The following is a 14,458-nucleotide window of genomic DNA, read 5'->3' on the forward strand; positions in this document are numbered from 1 at the left end:
CCCTTGATTGGTGTGGTGTAATTCCAGAAAAGGCAAGGTGACAGATGGATCTAATTTAGATCGTTAGCCCTGTTTCACAATCTGGCATGGCAACACAAGTACATTGTACCAGTTAGGTCTTTGCTAACATTAAAAATTACATTTTAAAAAAAAGCACCTGGGAATGTCACACTAGACAGGTTTTGCACAACTTGACAAAAAATCAATTTGAATGATTTCACACCCAAGCCACATTACACAGCTGCATCAGTGAAAAGGCAAAGCTGCTTCACGATACAGAATGTGTACTGTTGACTTTCAAGCAGGCTTCCACAGACAGAATTCTTCCCATTTATTTCAAATATCTGACTTAATTCGAGAATTTGTTGTGCTTCAATTTACTGAAAATTGGTAATACAAAAATAAATTATTTTATGGGCCAAAATAGCTCAGTTGGGAGAGCATTAGACTGAAGGTCTAAAAGGTCCCTGGTTCAATCCCAGGGTTCGGCAGGAGGTTGCTTGTCTCCATTTGTTGTAACAAAAGAGTTACAATGAACATCCAATGTTATAATATTTCAGAACTTGACAAATGAAAATAAAGCAGCTGTTCAGATATTCACTCTACGAGATTCTGTTATTTTCTGCAGGTATGTATCGTTTTCTATACTTTAATAGTTTTCCCTGACTCTTGGAAACTAGACAGTTATCCTGTCACATTAATTTGAAGGCTGACAAAAAAAATCTTCTGTTGCTGTCAATCCAACTGAGCAGCCCAAAAACAAAAATTGCCCATCAACAAATGGGCTGAATGCAGAAGAAAACAATTTGTTGTCCTGCCGACCATTAACCATCACTATATTTCAAGATGCAATATCAGCAAGCCACAATTTTTGGTCATTTTAAGATTGTTATGGGCCAATAATCACAAAAGGGGACAATTTGTATGGAAAACAATTAGTTGAACACTGTAGCTCATTAAAGTACGATTTTCGTTAAAAAGTGAACAGATTTTAGAGAATAGAGTTGAGGGCAGTGTATGGTGTTACAGTGTTTGCATATTGTTGCTATTGCTCATCTTTGCAACATAATCGTTCAAGTTTCTGAGGGCATCCCAAAACAAAATTATACTTTGGCTGAGCATATTGGACTTTAAGTGCAAACAATGTATGCACACACATCTTTCTTTAAACTGGTTCCACAATTTAAAATACGCATACACAAACAGAAAGTCATGGTTAAAAAAACTTTTCATCTTAAATCTATCGCTTTCGCCTGTGCATGACTATCAAAACATCCATACTTTTAGTGAACATGATGTCAAAGAAAAATTTTCTTACTATGAGGATATAACTCTGTTATTGTTTCTAATATCTGCTATGAGTGGTGCAGTTAATCATATTTTCTTACAACCTTTTTATAGACATGTAAAAGTTTTGGAAGTGACAGTCATGCATGCAAAGGTTCTGTATCACACTTTAAAAATCTATAAAAAGGAGAAGAGGAGCCATTTCCTGCTGGTTTTTTTTTGTCCTCGAATTGGCCTCAGAAACGCACAGAAATTATAACTTTTTTTTAAAAATTCCTTCTTGGGATGTGGGCATCACTGGAGATACCAGCATTTATTGCCCATCCCTATTTGCCCTTGATAAGGTAGAGGTGAGCTGCCTTCTTGAACCACTGCAGTCTATGTGGTGTAGGTACACCCACAGTGCGGTTAGGAAGGGAGTTCCAGGATTTTGACCTAGTGACAGTGAAGGAACAGTGATATATTTCCAAGTCAGCATGGTGAGTGGCTTGGAGGGGAACTTGCAGGTGGTGTTCCCATGCATCTGCTGCCCTTGTCCTAGGTGGTAAAGGTTGCAGGTTTGGAAGGTGCTATTGAAGGAGTCTTGGTGAGTTGCTGCAGTGCATCATGTAGATGGTATACACTGCTGCCACAATGCATTGGTGGTGGAGGGAGTGAATGTTGTAGGTAGTGGATGGGGTGCCAATCCAGTGGGCTGCTTTGTCCTGGATGGTCTTGAGCTTCTTCAGTATTGTTGGAGCTGCACTCATCCAGGCAAGCAGAGAATATTCTATCACATCCCTGACTGTGCCTTGTAGATGGTAGCCAGGCTTTGGGGAGTCAGGGGGTGATTACCATGGAATTCCAAGCCTCTGACCTGCTCTTTTAGCCACAATATATATATGGCTAGCCCAGTTCAGTTTCTGGTCTTTTTCCTGTTCAATATGCGACCTTAAAAGGGATGGGACAGGTTATGCAGAACAGATTCTTTGCAGGAGAACAATACAGTGCGTATTGCATGGTGTAGTGCTCCTTGCTGTTCTGAACAATGTTCCCCTGGCTTACACTGAGCACGTGAGATCTGCCAGCAGTTCATAACAAACATACAACACAATAGTAGCAGACTTTTAACTGCATCACGATTTTTGATAACCTTGTTCCTGTTCTCATACAATATCTGTAGATCAGTTGTAAGTTTTATCTGCTCTCATGACTGCAGAGCACATTTCCACCAAGGTGTTGGAAAGAAACTTGTCATTCAATGTCTGGACAGCACAGTACATTTCTACCAGATTGGCTGCAGAGTCAGTCTGGAACGTTGTACCATTTCACATTTGGTACATAAAAAGGGCCATGGTAATTTGAATGCAATTATAATCTCATTTTAAATGTCATTTCACAATTGCTCCTAATTTCATGTCCATGATGCTTTGGTTTCCTATTTTCTCACAGCTGCTATTTACTCAGAATGACTCTCAGTGTCTTGGCCACCAAATTCAATCTTCACACGACAAGAATCCCAAAAAGTCCATTTGTTAACATGTCATCTGGAGGTATCTAGGCAGGGAGGAGATTTAAAAACAAAGACAAGTTTAACATGATGTTTGTTACAATGCTTGCTAAGAGGTGAAAATAACAATATGGCAGATTGTTAATCCTTTCAGCCTTCACTCTGTTAGCAATTATGGCTAAATAAGAAAAACACAGTAGCAACTTTTCTTCAAATACTGCATTTCTACTTTACATCTTTACTTCCTGGCTATTCCATTTACCATTGAGTAGGCAAGCGCAGCATTTTTTTTTTGATGTCTGCAAAGTAATATTCTTATTATATGACCTCCACATTCATACTGAATCTACTGTAATAGAATTGCTTTTCACTGCCAAGTCTACTTGTCCAGGAAGATATTAAACTGGGAGAAATTCAACAATCCTTCTGGCTTGCTCGAAACGTAGGTGACATCACCTTCAAATCAGTACCCAATAAACATTCTCCTGTAAAGGATGGATCAAGGAGTTTAGATTGGATAACTTGGCCTATATGTTGTTATAGCTGTCACAAGCATTAAGGCCTCTCTATGTCAGGACTGGAACACACCTCACAGCCACAGATCCAGCCAACTTGGGATGCAAAAACCTAAGAATATTTGTTGTTGATTTCATGCACTATTGAACCTTTCTTAAACCCTACACATCTCATCAAATTCCTCTCTCCTGGGTTTCTTATTAGTGCCTCAAAATAGTTTAAATTACTGTGTCTATTGTTCTAATTTAACTGTCTAGAAAGAGTGATTGGCTTGTTGTTAAAGGCAAATCAAAAGAGTAGCAAGAATAGGGTATTTGACTCCCTTGAGCCTGAACCTTAATGCTGATCTTTTTACCTCAGCTACATATTCCCACACTATGCCCACAACCCTTGACTCCCTTAAAAAGTCCAAAATATATATCAATCGCTGTCTTGAATATACTCAATGACTGAACATCCACAGCTCTCTGCAGGAATATACTTACCGATGGGTTAAGGTAAACAGGGAAACAAAATAGCTTTTCGTAGTTAAAAGTCAATATTTTCTTTTAAGTCTACAATACCAAACAAAACTAAGGGGCTAAGTTTAACTGAGGTTACTGGGCTGGAAACCAATGGCATCAGGTCAAAGGGCAGGTGCACATCCCATCCTATTTTAAAAGGAGGGTAAATTCCAGTGAAATGCAAAATAAGATTGTTCGAGTTCCCTCTCGGATGAGTAAGGTTAAAATTGCCCCCTCAGGGTTAAATATTAGGACACAAACTTTGAATTAAAAGAGGCTTGGTTTTTGGTTTTTAAATCACAAAATGAATGACATCACTGCACTCTTACCAGAGAGAAGGGCCTTGGATCGGGTGCTGCGGCCAACATTTTTATTTCCTTCCGATGCTACAACTGCGTTTTTATGCGTCTTCTTGTGATGCTCCAGGTATGTCTTTTTGGCAAATGCTTTTCCGCACTTAGTGCACTTGTGCAGCGAGAAGTGTTTGGTGAATTTTACTTCAGTGCTAGGCTCTGCTCCATCAGTTTTCCTGCCAACGACGGCAGAGCATGGGACAGGCGAGGCAGAAGTGCCATCGTGCTTCTTGGTCTGCTTGGCTTCGTCCCTCTGGGGTCCTCTTCTCGGCACTCTGTTCAGGACAAATTCGATCGGTTTCTTCACTGCCCGGCTCTCTAGATTGGCAGTGATTTTGCCCAGGTAGCGGGTTGACTTCTTGTGCACTACTGTTATATGTCGGACAACATCCCTCTTGCGACGTGTTTCATAGGTGCAAAGGGGGCACTTGTAGAACTTGACGTAGAAATTGTTGCCATCTGTGTGCAGCTCGATGTGCTTTGTCAGGTTCTGCTTGGAAGTAAACTGTCGTTTGCACAGCTTACAATAAAGCTGCTTGAAGTCGAAGCCCATTGAGAGCTTGGGCTTTCTGGGCTTGGGGTTGCCAGCTGCTGTAGCTGGACTTGAAGCCTTTGGGCTGTCATTCTCTTGCTTCACTTTGCTTTTCAGTGTTGGGGTGATTTTCTTCTCACCCATTTGACTTGAACCTTTGGTCTCGCCCTGAGGAGAAGGCCTGTTAGCAGGCAGCGAGACCTCCATGTTGCCTGTACAGTAGGTGCTAGCTTCTGTCACCTCCAAACAGCGTGCCACAGCTGTACCCTGCTCCGGGGGCTTGGACAGACTCTCTCCCAGATTCATCTTGTGTACAATTAGCATGTGGCGTTTCAGCATGACCTGCGAGCTGTACTTTCTCTTGCATAAAAGGCACTTGCATGCTATCAGGTTGTACTCAGCCTTTGAGGAAGACTTGCGCCTGCGGGGTGGGACAGTTACCAGATGCTCAGGTGATGGTTCTTCCAAGCTAAGTGGCTGTCCAGGTTTGGTGGCTATGTCAGGAGTAATGCAGTCCCTCCTCAGGCCTCTGTGCACCTCATCGAAATGCCTGCGCACATTTGCTTTTGTGGCAAAGAACTTGTGGCAGACAGGGCAGTTCCTGCCTACGGTGACCACACCGATGCCCTTGGACCGTTTCCTGGTGTTAGAGAGGGAGGACTGGTGACCCGCGCGGTTCTTTGTTTCAATGTACTTCTTCAGCTCTTCCATCTTTTTCTTATGCACTTTTCTAATGTGCCGCCGTACACTACGCCGGGAATTGAACGTTTTTGCACAAAGGCAGCAGACCAAGTGGGGTGCAAGACTGGAACCATTGGAGATCTCCATCTCTGAAAGGAGGGATTCTGGGCTTTGTTCTACTCTTTGGGCTACTTCTTTCTTCATAAGCTCTGCAGGAACTGAACCAACGAGTTCCAACTCCTCCTCTGGTACAATCTCTGGTATCTTTTCAACGTCTGACTCTTGCATTGGTAATGGACTGGAGGTTTGTGGACTGTATGTCTCTACGTTGACGACTGGATCATCAAGTCTAGTTACATGCTGGTACACTGCATTCTGATTTGTTTCAATGGGTTCTAGCTTGATGATGTAGTCTTGCTTATCAACCCTAGGATAAATTGCTTCCAAAAGTTCTCGTATGGCGTGACTCTGTTTATCACTTGAATCTGGGAAATCTAAAGTGGTGAAAATAGCTTAGTTGGATGGAGTGCATAAAACAAACCAAAATATCTTAAAATAAATTCAAAAGTTGAATTTACAAATTCAATCAAATTAAAATTATTCTTCTATAATTAGTTTAGTGGAACAGAGTAGATTATTCAAAGAATTGAGCTGCAACTTTAACATTTGTTATAAATATAATCTACAAAGGTCACTGAGTCATATTTCCATAGACTAATGAACACCTATACACATTCTAGCCATTCGGTCTCCATTTAAACTGAATAATTTTGCAGTTAGTGAATTTTCATTTCCTGGACAAAAGACAAAACAAAATCAAAAATAAAGAAATATATTTATAAGGAGCTGACAAACAGCGCTTTCTCATGTGACAGAAGAGAAGAACAAGTTTGCATTTATATAGTACCCTTTTATGACCTCAGAACCTCCCAAAGCACTTTACAGCCTAGGAAATACTTTTGAAGTATTGTTACTATTCCAATTTCGGAATCATGCCAGCCAATTTGCACAAGGCGAACTTCTGCAAAGAATAATGAAATAATGGCCGAATAATCTGTTTTAAGTGATGTTGGTTGAAGGATAAATAATAGCCAAGACCTAGGAGAATTCCCAACTATTCTTGATTAGTACCATGGAATCTTATACATTCACCTGAGAGCGAAGATGGAACATCATCCGAAAAACAATGCCTTCAACAGTGCAGGGCTCCCTCAGTACTGCAGAAATATGTCAGCTCAGATTTTGTGCTCACCATTGGACTGTGATTTAAGTATGAAAAAAGTATACCATATGTGAAGCTACTGAATCTAAAGCTGTTCAATATGTTGTCTGAGAATAGTGAGTGGTTACATATCAATGGGAAATAACAACTACAGATCATTCAGCCCAAATAAGCTCCGACCAACACTTCTATCACCACCATTCTTTTCACAATGACCCTAGCAGACAGCAGGAATAAAATCGAACTTAACATTAGCCTGTACTGGCACTGGGTCTACGCAGCTTGTTGCTACCTATATTTTATATTAAATATCGCACTTTGGCCAGAATGCTTACTTCATGATGCTCTTAATACATTCACTCAAATGTCTCCCACTCTCATTCCCATCACCACCAGGAACAGGCCTGTAAATCACAAGAGTTATTAAACTCAAAGTGCTCTCCAAAGACTGAAACCAGGTTTTGGGGGGAAAAAAGATCTATAAAATAGGTTTCTACATCCACCACCCTTTCAAACAGTGAGTTCCAGACCTTCACCACCCTCTTGGTGAAATCATTTTTCCTCAACACTCCTATAATTCTTCTGTGAATTATTTTATATCTATGCCTCCGCTAACTCTCTGCTAAGAGAAAATAGTCCTTCATAATTTTATACACCTCAATTAAACCTCCCCTCAACTTCCTCTATTCCAAAGAAAACAACTCTAGCCAATCCAATCTTTCCTCATAGCTAAAATTTTGTATTCCTGGTAGCATCATGGTAAATTTCCTCTGTGCTCTCTGTGATCACATCCTTTCTGTAATTCTGTGATCGGAACTGTACTTTTTGACAGAGCTGCAATAATGAATCCTTACATGAACACTGAACTCTTCTGGAAATAGAAGAGCAGATATGTAGGCAAATTTCAGAGAAGTGTAAAAATAATAGGGTAGTAATAGTGGGGGATTTCAACTTCCCCAACATTAACTGGGTTAATCATAGTGTGATAGGTTTAGAGGGAGCAGAATTCTTAAAATGCACCCAGGAGAGCTTTTTAAGCCAATACCTAGAAGGTCGTACAAGAAAGGGGGCAGTCCTGGACTTAGTTTTAGGGTATGAAGCCGGGTAAGTGGAAGAGGTATCAGTGGGGGATCATTTTGCAGATAGTGATCATAACTCCGTTAGATTCAAGGTTTTTATGGAAAAGGACAAGGATGGGCCAGAAATCAGAGTTCTAAGTTGGGGGATGGCTGATTTTAATAAGATCAGATATGATTTGGCCAGAGTGGACTGGGAGCAGCTACTCTTAGGTAAATCTGCATCAGAGCAGTTGGACTCATGCAAGAAGGAAATAGGGAGAGTACAGGGCCAACATATTCCAGTGAAGACAAAGGGTGGGCCAACAAATCCAGGGAACCCTGGATGTCGAGGGATATACAAGATTGGATAAAGAGGAAAAGGGAGGCTTATGGCAGACACCAAGGGCTCAAAACAGCGGAAGCCCTAGAGGAGTATAGAATGTGTAGGGGGAACTTAAAAATGAAATTAGGAGAGCAAAAAGGGGGCATAAAAAAACATTGGCAGATAAAATAAAGGAAAATCCAAAGTTATTTTACAAGTACATTAAGAGTAAGAGGAAACTAGGGAAAGAGTAGGGCCCATTAAGGACCATAGTGGTAATTTGTGTGTGGAGCCGGAAGACGTAGGTAGGGTTCTAAATGAACACTTTGTATCGGTGTTCACAGGTGAGAGGGACGATGTGGGTATGGAAATCAGGCAGAAGGACTGTGATATAATTAAAGAAATTAGCATAGAAAGGGAGGAAGGTCTATATGGTCTGGCAGGCTTAAAAGTAGATAGAAGATTGATAATGAAGGTAAGAGCCCATTGGATCCAAGGCAATTTGGCAAATTGCATCCAGAATTGGCTGAGTGGCAAGAAGCAGAAGGTGATGGTGGAGGGGCTTTTGTGAATGGATGCCTGTGTCCAGTGGGGTTCCACAGGGATTGGTGTTGGGTCCCTTGCTGTTTGTGGTATACATAAATGATTTAGATTTGAATGTAGGAGGGTTGATCAGTAAGTTCGCGGATGACATGAAAATTGGTGGGGTGGTAAATAGTGAGGAGGATAGCCTTAGATTACAGGAGGATATAGACGGGCTGGTCAGATGGGCTAAACAGTGGCAAATGGAATTTAATCTAGGTAAGTGTGAGGTGATGCACTTGGGCAGGACAAACAAGACACAGGAATACACAATGAATGGTAGGACCCTGGGAAGTACTGACGATCAGAGGGATCTTGGTGTACATGTCCACCAGTCCCTCAAGGTAGCAGGACGGGTAGATAAGGTGGTTAAGAGGGCAAATGGGATACACGCCTTTATTAGCCAAGGCATAGAATATAAGAGCAGGGAGGTTATGCTGGAACTGCATAAAACGCTGGTTCGGCACAGCTAGAGTATTGCATGCAGTTCTGGAATCCGCATTCTTGGAAGGATGTGATTACACTAGAGAAAATGCAGAGGAGATTCATCAGGATGTTGCCTGGGCTGGAGAGTTTTAGTTATGAGGAGAGATTGAATGGACTGGGGTCATTTTCCCTGGAGCAGAGGAGATTGAGGGGGGACATGATTGAGGTGTATAAAATTATAAGGGGCATAAATACAGTACACAAGAAGGAACTTTCCCCTTGGTGGAGGGATCAATAACCAGGGAGCACAGATTTAAGGTAAGGGGCAGGAGGTTTAGAGGGGATGTGAGGAAGAATTTTTTCACCCAGAGGGTGGTGGGAATCTGGATCTCACTGCCTGAAAGGGTGGTAGAGGCAGAAACCCTCATAACATTTAAGAAGTATTTGGATGTTCACTTGTGACGCCATGGCATACCAGGCTATGGGCCTAGTGTTGGAAAATGGGATTAGAATAGTTAGGTACTTGTTTGACTAGCACAGACTCGATGAGCAGAAGGGTCTTTTTCTGAGCTGTAGATCTCTATGACTGCTCCACATTCATGGCAAATTATGCAACAGTGAGTCATTGTCAATAGGGAACAGAACAAAAAATGCAAAATCTAAACCTCCGTGTATACCCAGTGACAGGCACTGTAAAGCAATTAATTCCAAAGCATTCTGCTGCTGACTGTAAACCGTAAGTATCATGCTCCACCTGATTTCGATATCATTGTGCATCTGTAAGCACAATACTCTTCAGGTTGTAGCATGCTGTTTTCCTCTTTCCTATCTGCCATCCAATACCATCTCCCACCTTCCTGTATCAGATGGAGTTTAAATTAGGTATCCGAATCAAACTTGTTTTATCCCAGAATAATGGTCATGAGACTCCTCAGTCTCCCCTCTCTCCTATTAAATGATATGGAACCTCAGGGAAATTGATGGAGTGCAGCCCAACACTGAATATGGGAGTTTGAATACAGCAAAGGAGTTACAGAGAATGGAAGACAATTTGACAAGTGAGAGAACTATGGAAGATGAGGTTTAATGCAAGTAAGTGAAAAAAGAACTTAACGAAGAGGAGAGACTGAAGCAGCTTAGAAATTACAGGAGACCCTACAATGACTTTGTCCAGTCTCAGAGTAACAATTAGCGAAGAAAACTTTGAGTTATATGAAATCTAAGATGGTCATACTGAAGCTGTATAGTGCTCTGGTCAGTACATCACTGATACTCCATTTAACGATCAATGAGGTACAGGGAAACATCCAAGTCCTGGAAATGGTGCAAAAAACAAGGCACCATGGTTGGTCTCTATAGTCAGAGGACTATTATGAGGGATCATTGGACTCTGAATGATGACACTCAAGAAAAGAAGCCATTTGAGAGATAACTCGAGATATTTAATTGAATAGGGAAAGCAAATGAATATTAATTCAAATTATACTGCAACTGCAGTACAAGGGAGCATAAATGCAAAATGTACAAACTGTAAAAGGCAACTTCAGAACTGATAGTCAAGAAGCCACATTTCACACAAAGAATGGTAATTACCTGATGTTGTCTTCTTGATCAGGCACTAAAGAGATAACAATATGTTGTAATGAGGTGGTGAAAACTGTATATTTCTACAAATGATGAGTTAAATAAGGCGAATGGACATTTGTTCACTTTTTTATATGAAGACAATCTAAGCCAACTTGGTAGCAAAGTATTCCAAGAGTCGGTTAGAACAGTATCCAAAAGTTACATATGTTCAGATCCTCAACTAATTGGCAAGAGTCCATCTAATAACATTCCGATACTGCAGCATGAGGTTTCTAACATGACATTCAATGAATTATGTATATAGTAAGTTACAAATATTGTAAGAAGGTGGGTGATGAGAGAACAACAAAAGATCGTAAGAAATAGGAGCAGGTGTAAGCCATTCCGCCCCTCGAGTCTGCTACCCCATTCAATAAGATAATGGCTGATCTGATTGCAGCCTTAACTCCACTTTCTTGCCTTCTCTTCATAGCCATTGACCCCCTTGTGGGTCAAAAATCTAATTCAACTTTGAAATATATTCAATGACACTGCCGCCCTTGCTCTCTGGGGAAGAGAATTGCAAAGATTAATGACCCTCAGAAGAAATTTCTCCTTACTTCAGTTTTATTTGGGAGATCCCTTATTTTGAAACTGCCCAATAATTCTACATTTTTCCAAAAGGGGAAACATCCTATCAGGTCCCCTCAGAATCTTATAGATTTCAGTAGGATCACCTCTTATTCTTCTAAACTCCAATGAGTATAGGACCAACCTGTTCAACCTTTTCTCGTAAGACAACCCTTCATCCCAGGAATCAGCCTAATGAACCTTCTCTGAATTGCTTCCAATGCAAGTATATGTCTCCCTAAATAAGACGACCAAAACTGTACACAGCACCTCTAGGCGTAATCTCAACAATGCCCTGTGCAGTTGTAGCAAGACTTCCCTACTTTTATACTCCATCCCCCTTGCAATAAAGGTCAACATTCCATTTGCCTTCCTAATTACTTGCTGTACCTGCATACTTTGTGATTCATGTACAAGGAAACCCTCTATGTTGCAGCATTCTGCAGTCTCTCAATTTAAATATTCTGCTTTTCTATACTTCCAAAGTGAACAATCTCACATTTTCCCCACATTGTACAACATCTTCCAAATTTTTGCCCATTCTCTTAACCTATTTATATCCATTTGCAGACTCTTTGAATCCTCCTCACAACTTGCTTTCTTACTATTTTTGTATCACCAGCAAATTTGTCTATAACAGCCAGTCCTTTCATCCAAGTCATTAATATAGATCGGAAATATCTGATCCCCTGCACTGATCCCTGTGGCACTCCACTAGTTAGTTTGCCAACTTAAAAATGATCCATTTATCCAAACTCTGTTTCCTGTTAGTTAGACAATCCTCTGTTGATGCTAATATATCAACCCCAACACTATGAGCTCTAATCTTGTGCTGTAACCTTTTATGAGGCACCTTATTGAATGCTTTTTGGAAATCCAAATACACAACATCTATTGGTTCCCTTTTATCCAACATGCTTGTTACATTTTCAAAGGCAGCTAATAAAGTTACCAAACAGAACTTCCCTTTCACAAAACCATGTCAACCATGCCTGATTTTATCATGATTATAAATGTGATAATATATTGATATGATGAAATATTAATAAAATTAGATATGTATTGTAAACGCCATATTACCACATTCTTAATAATGGATTCTAGTATTTTCCCAATGATAGATGTTAGGCTAACTGGCCTATGGTTTCCTGCTTTCTACCTTCCTCCTTTCTTGAATGGAGGTGTTCCAGCTGATGTTTTCCAATCCACTGAGACCTTTCCAGAACCCAGGGAATTTTGAAAGATTACAACCGATGCACTCACTATCTCTGTAGCCACTTATTTTAAGACTTGAAGTTGCAGGGCATCAGGTCCAGGGGGCTTGCTAACCTTTAGTTCCATTAGTTTTCCTAGTACTTTTTCTTCAATGATGCACTTGTATTTATTTTGCACCTGATCACAAACTCAGGGTATCCAGAATTGTGCAGCAATCAGTGAACTACTTCTGACAGATAACAGATAACTGATATCCTCTTTCATCCTATACTGGCAACATGGAAACCAAATTGCACAAAGCAAGGTCCATAAACTTCAAACACAAAGAAGGACCTGTTTATATGTTCCCTGGTGTTGAATGAAGGAGAAATATTTGGATACAACAAAATTCCCCTCTCTTCTGAATGATGCTATGGAATCTACAACATCCAACTGAACTGATTGCCAAGATCTTAAGTAAATGCATCATCTAAAACAGAATACCCAACAATAATACAGCAGTCATTGTGGGATGATATTAGTACAGAAGTGAGAGATGACCTTAGTTCAGAAGATCAAGATGTAGAATCCGTTTGGGTAGAGATAAGATGAAAAATAGCAAAGATAAGGAATCATTTGTCAGAACAGTTTATAGGCTCCCTAACAGCAGTTACACTAAAGACAATGTAAGCAGGCAGAAGAAATAATGGGGTCTTGTAAGAAAGGTACTGCAATAATCATGCATGATTTTAATCTTAGTAGAGGTTGGACGAATCACATTGACAAAGGTAGCCAGGTACATGAGTTCATAGAGTTTAACTGGGCCAATTTTTTAAAGCAGTACATTCTAGTGCCAACCAGGGAGCAGGCTATTTTAGACTTGGTAACACGCAAGGAAACAGGATTAATTAATGCCCAGGCAACAGTGATCATAACATGATAGAATTTCACATTCAGTTCAAGGGCGAGAAGTGCATGTCTTAAAATTAAATAAAGTCAATTACAAAGGTACGAAGACAGAATTGGCTAAAGTGAACTGGGAAAAATAAGTTTAAATATAGGGTAGTAGAGAAACAGCGGCAGACGTTTAAGGAAATATTTCATAACTCTCAGCAAGGATATATTCCAATAAGAAAGAAAGTCTCTATGAGAACGATGTACCAGCCATTAAGGATAGTTTCAAATTGAAAGAAAAGTGTACAATTCTGCAATTAGTCAGAAGATTGGCCAGATTTTAGAAATGTGCAAACAATGACTAAAAAAATTAGGGAGATATTAGAGCACCAGAGAAAGATAGCTAGAAGTATAAAACAGACTATAAGAGTTTCTACAAGTATTTTAAAAGGAAAAGAGTAACTAGGTCATTTAGAGGGTGAGGCTGGGGAATTAATCACAGAGTTGGCCCTTTGTCTGGGAGATATCCCCAAGAGTTCAACAACAAAAGAATTATTTTCTCAGCTTCTGGAATTTCACACTTCATTGTACAAACATTGTAATCAACGAAAGCAGAGGAAGTGCAGACAAATTGGCTCCCCATCCTGAACTATCACAAAAGAGGGGGACCAAAACTCATCATGCTGGAAGAAATGCTATTTACCAACTTGTCTCTCTCTAAAGGAGAAACAATGGAATTCTGGCCAGAAGCACAGAAACTGATTGTTAAGCTGCAATTAACCATTGATAGGCCATGTCACATGACCTAAGCCTCTGGCCTTCTAGACAGTTTTAACATTACATCTTTGGGCTTCACAGGCAGTCTGCTGTTTTAACACGAACTGGTGAGCCAAGAAGCATGCTCCTCCAAACTCAACAACAGCTTGCCCATCTAGCCTGGCTTTGCTGAAAGATTTTGTACCATTGCCTGCAGAATCGATTCAATCTTTGCATACCTACTTCATCTTGTGGGATCAGCACCAACTGAAGAGTGAATACAACTCCCCAGCTGAACTCAAACACCTAAAAGAAAGAATTCCTCACTGGACTCCGACTGTCACTTGAACCAATATTCATTTTTCTGTGGTCCTTGTATTGTAAAACTCCTCCTATCTATTACAGCCCGGCACCACCCGCTCCCCTCCCCCGCCCCGCCTTACCATT

General features: G+C 40.5%; 1 protein-coding gene and 1 non-coding gene across 4 annotated transcripts in view; one reads left to right on the forward strand and one right to left on the reverse strand.

The window, feature by feature from the left end:
- Nucleotides 1-417: 417 nt before the first annotated feature.
- trnaf-gaa lies at nt 418-491 on the forward strand. Its single transcript has one exon. It is a non-coding gene; the product is annotated as a tRNA-Phe (tRNA).
- Nucleotides 492-2,106: 1,615 nt separating this feature from the next.
- znf800a (zinc finger protein 800a) overlaps nt 2,107-14,458 on the reverse strand; it is a 186,897-nt gene continuing 174,545 nt past the window's right edge. For 2 of the 3 annotated variants that reach the window (XM_041216082.1, XM_041216083.1), the window contains 2 exons: nt 4,125-5,855; nt 2,107-2,823 (listed from right to left, as the gene is read on the reverse strand). In XM_041216082.1, the coding sequence (XP_041072016.1) occupies nt 2,810-2,823; nt 4,125-5,855 (1,745 nt within the window). In that variant the 3' untranslated portion in view covers nt 2,107-2,809. Of the gene's footprint in view, nt 2,824-4,124; nt 5,856-10,564; nt 10,590-14,458 lie in introns of all 3 variants that reach the window. The other variant, XM_041216084.1, reaches the window with a different exon arrangement.

Source organism: Carcharodon carcharias, chromosome 21 (assembly GCF_017639515.1).
Source record: "Carcharodon carcharias isolate sCarCar2 chromosome 21, sCarCar2.pri, whole genome shotgun sequence".
NCBI classification, from domain to species: Eukaryota; Metazoa; Chordata; class Chondrichthyes; order Lamniformes; family Lamnidae; genus Carcharodon; species Carcharodon carcharias.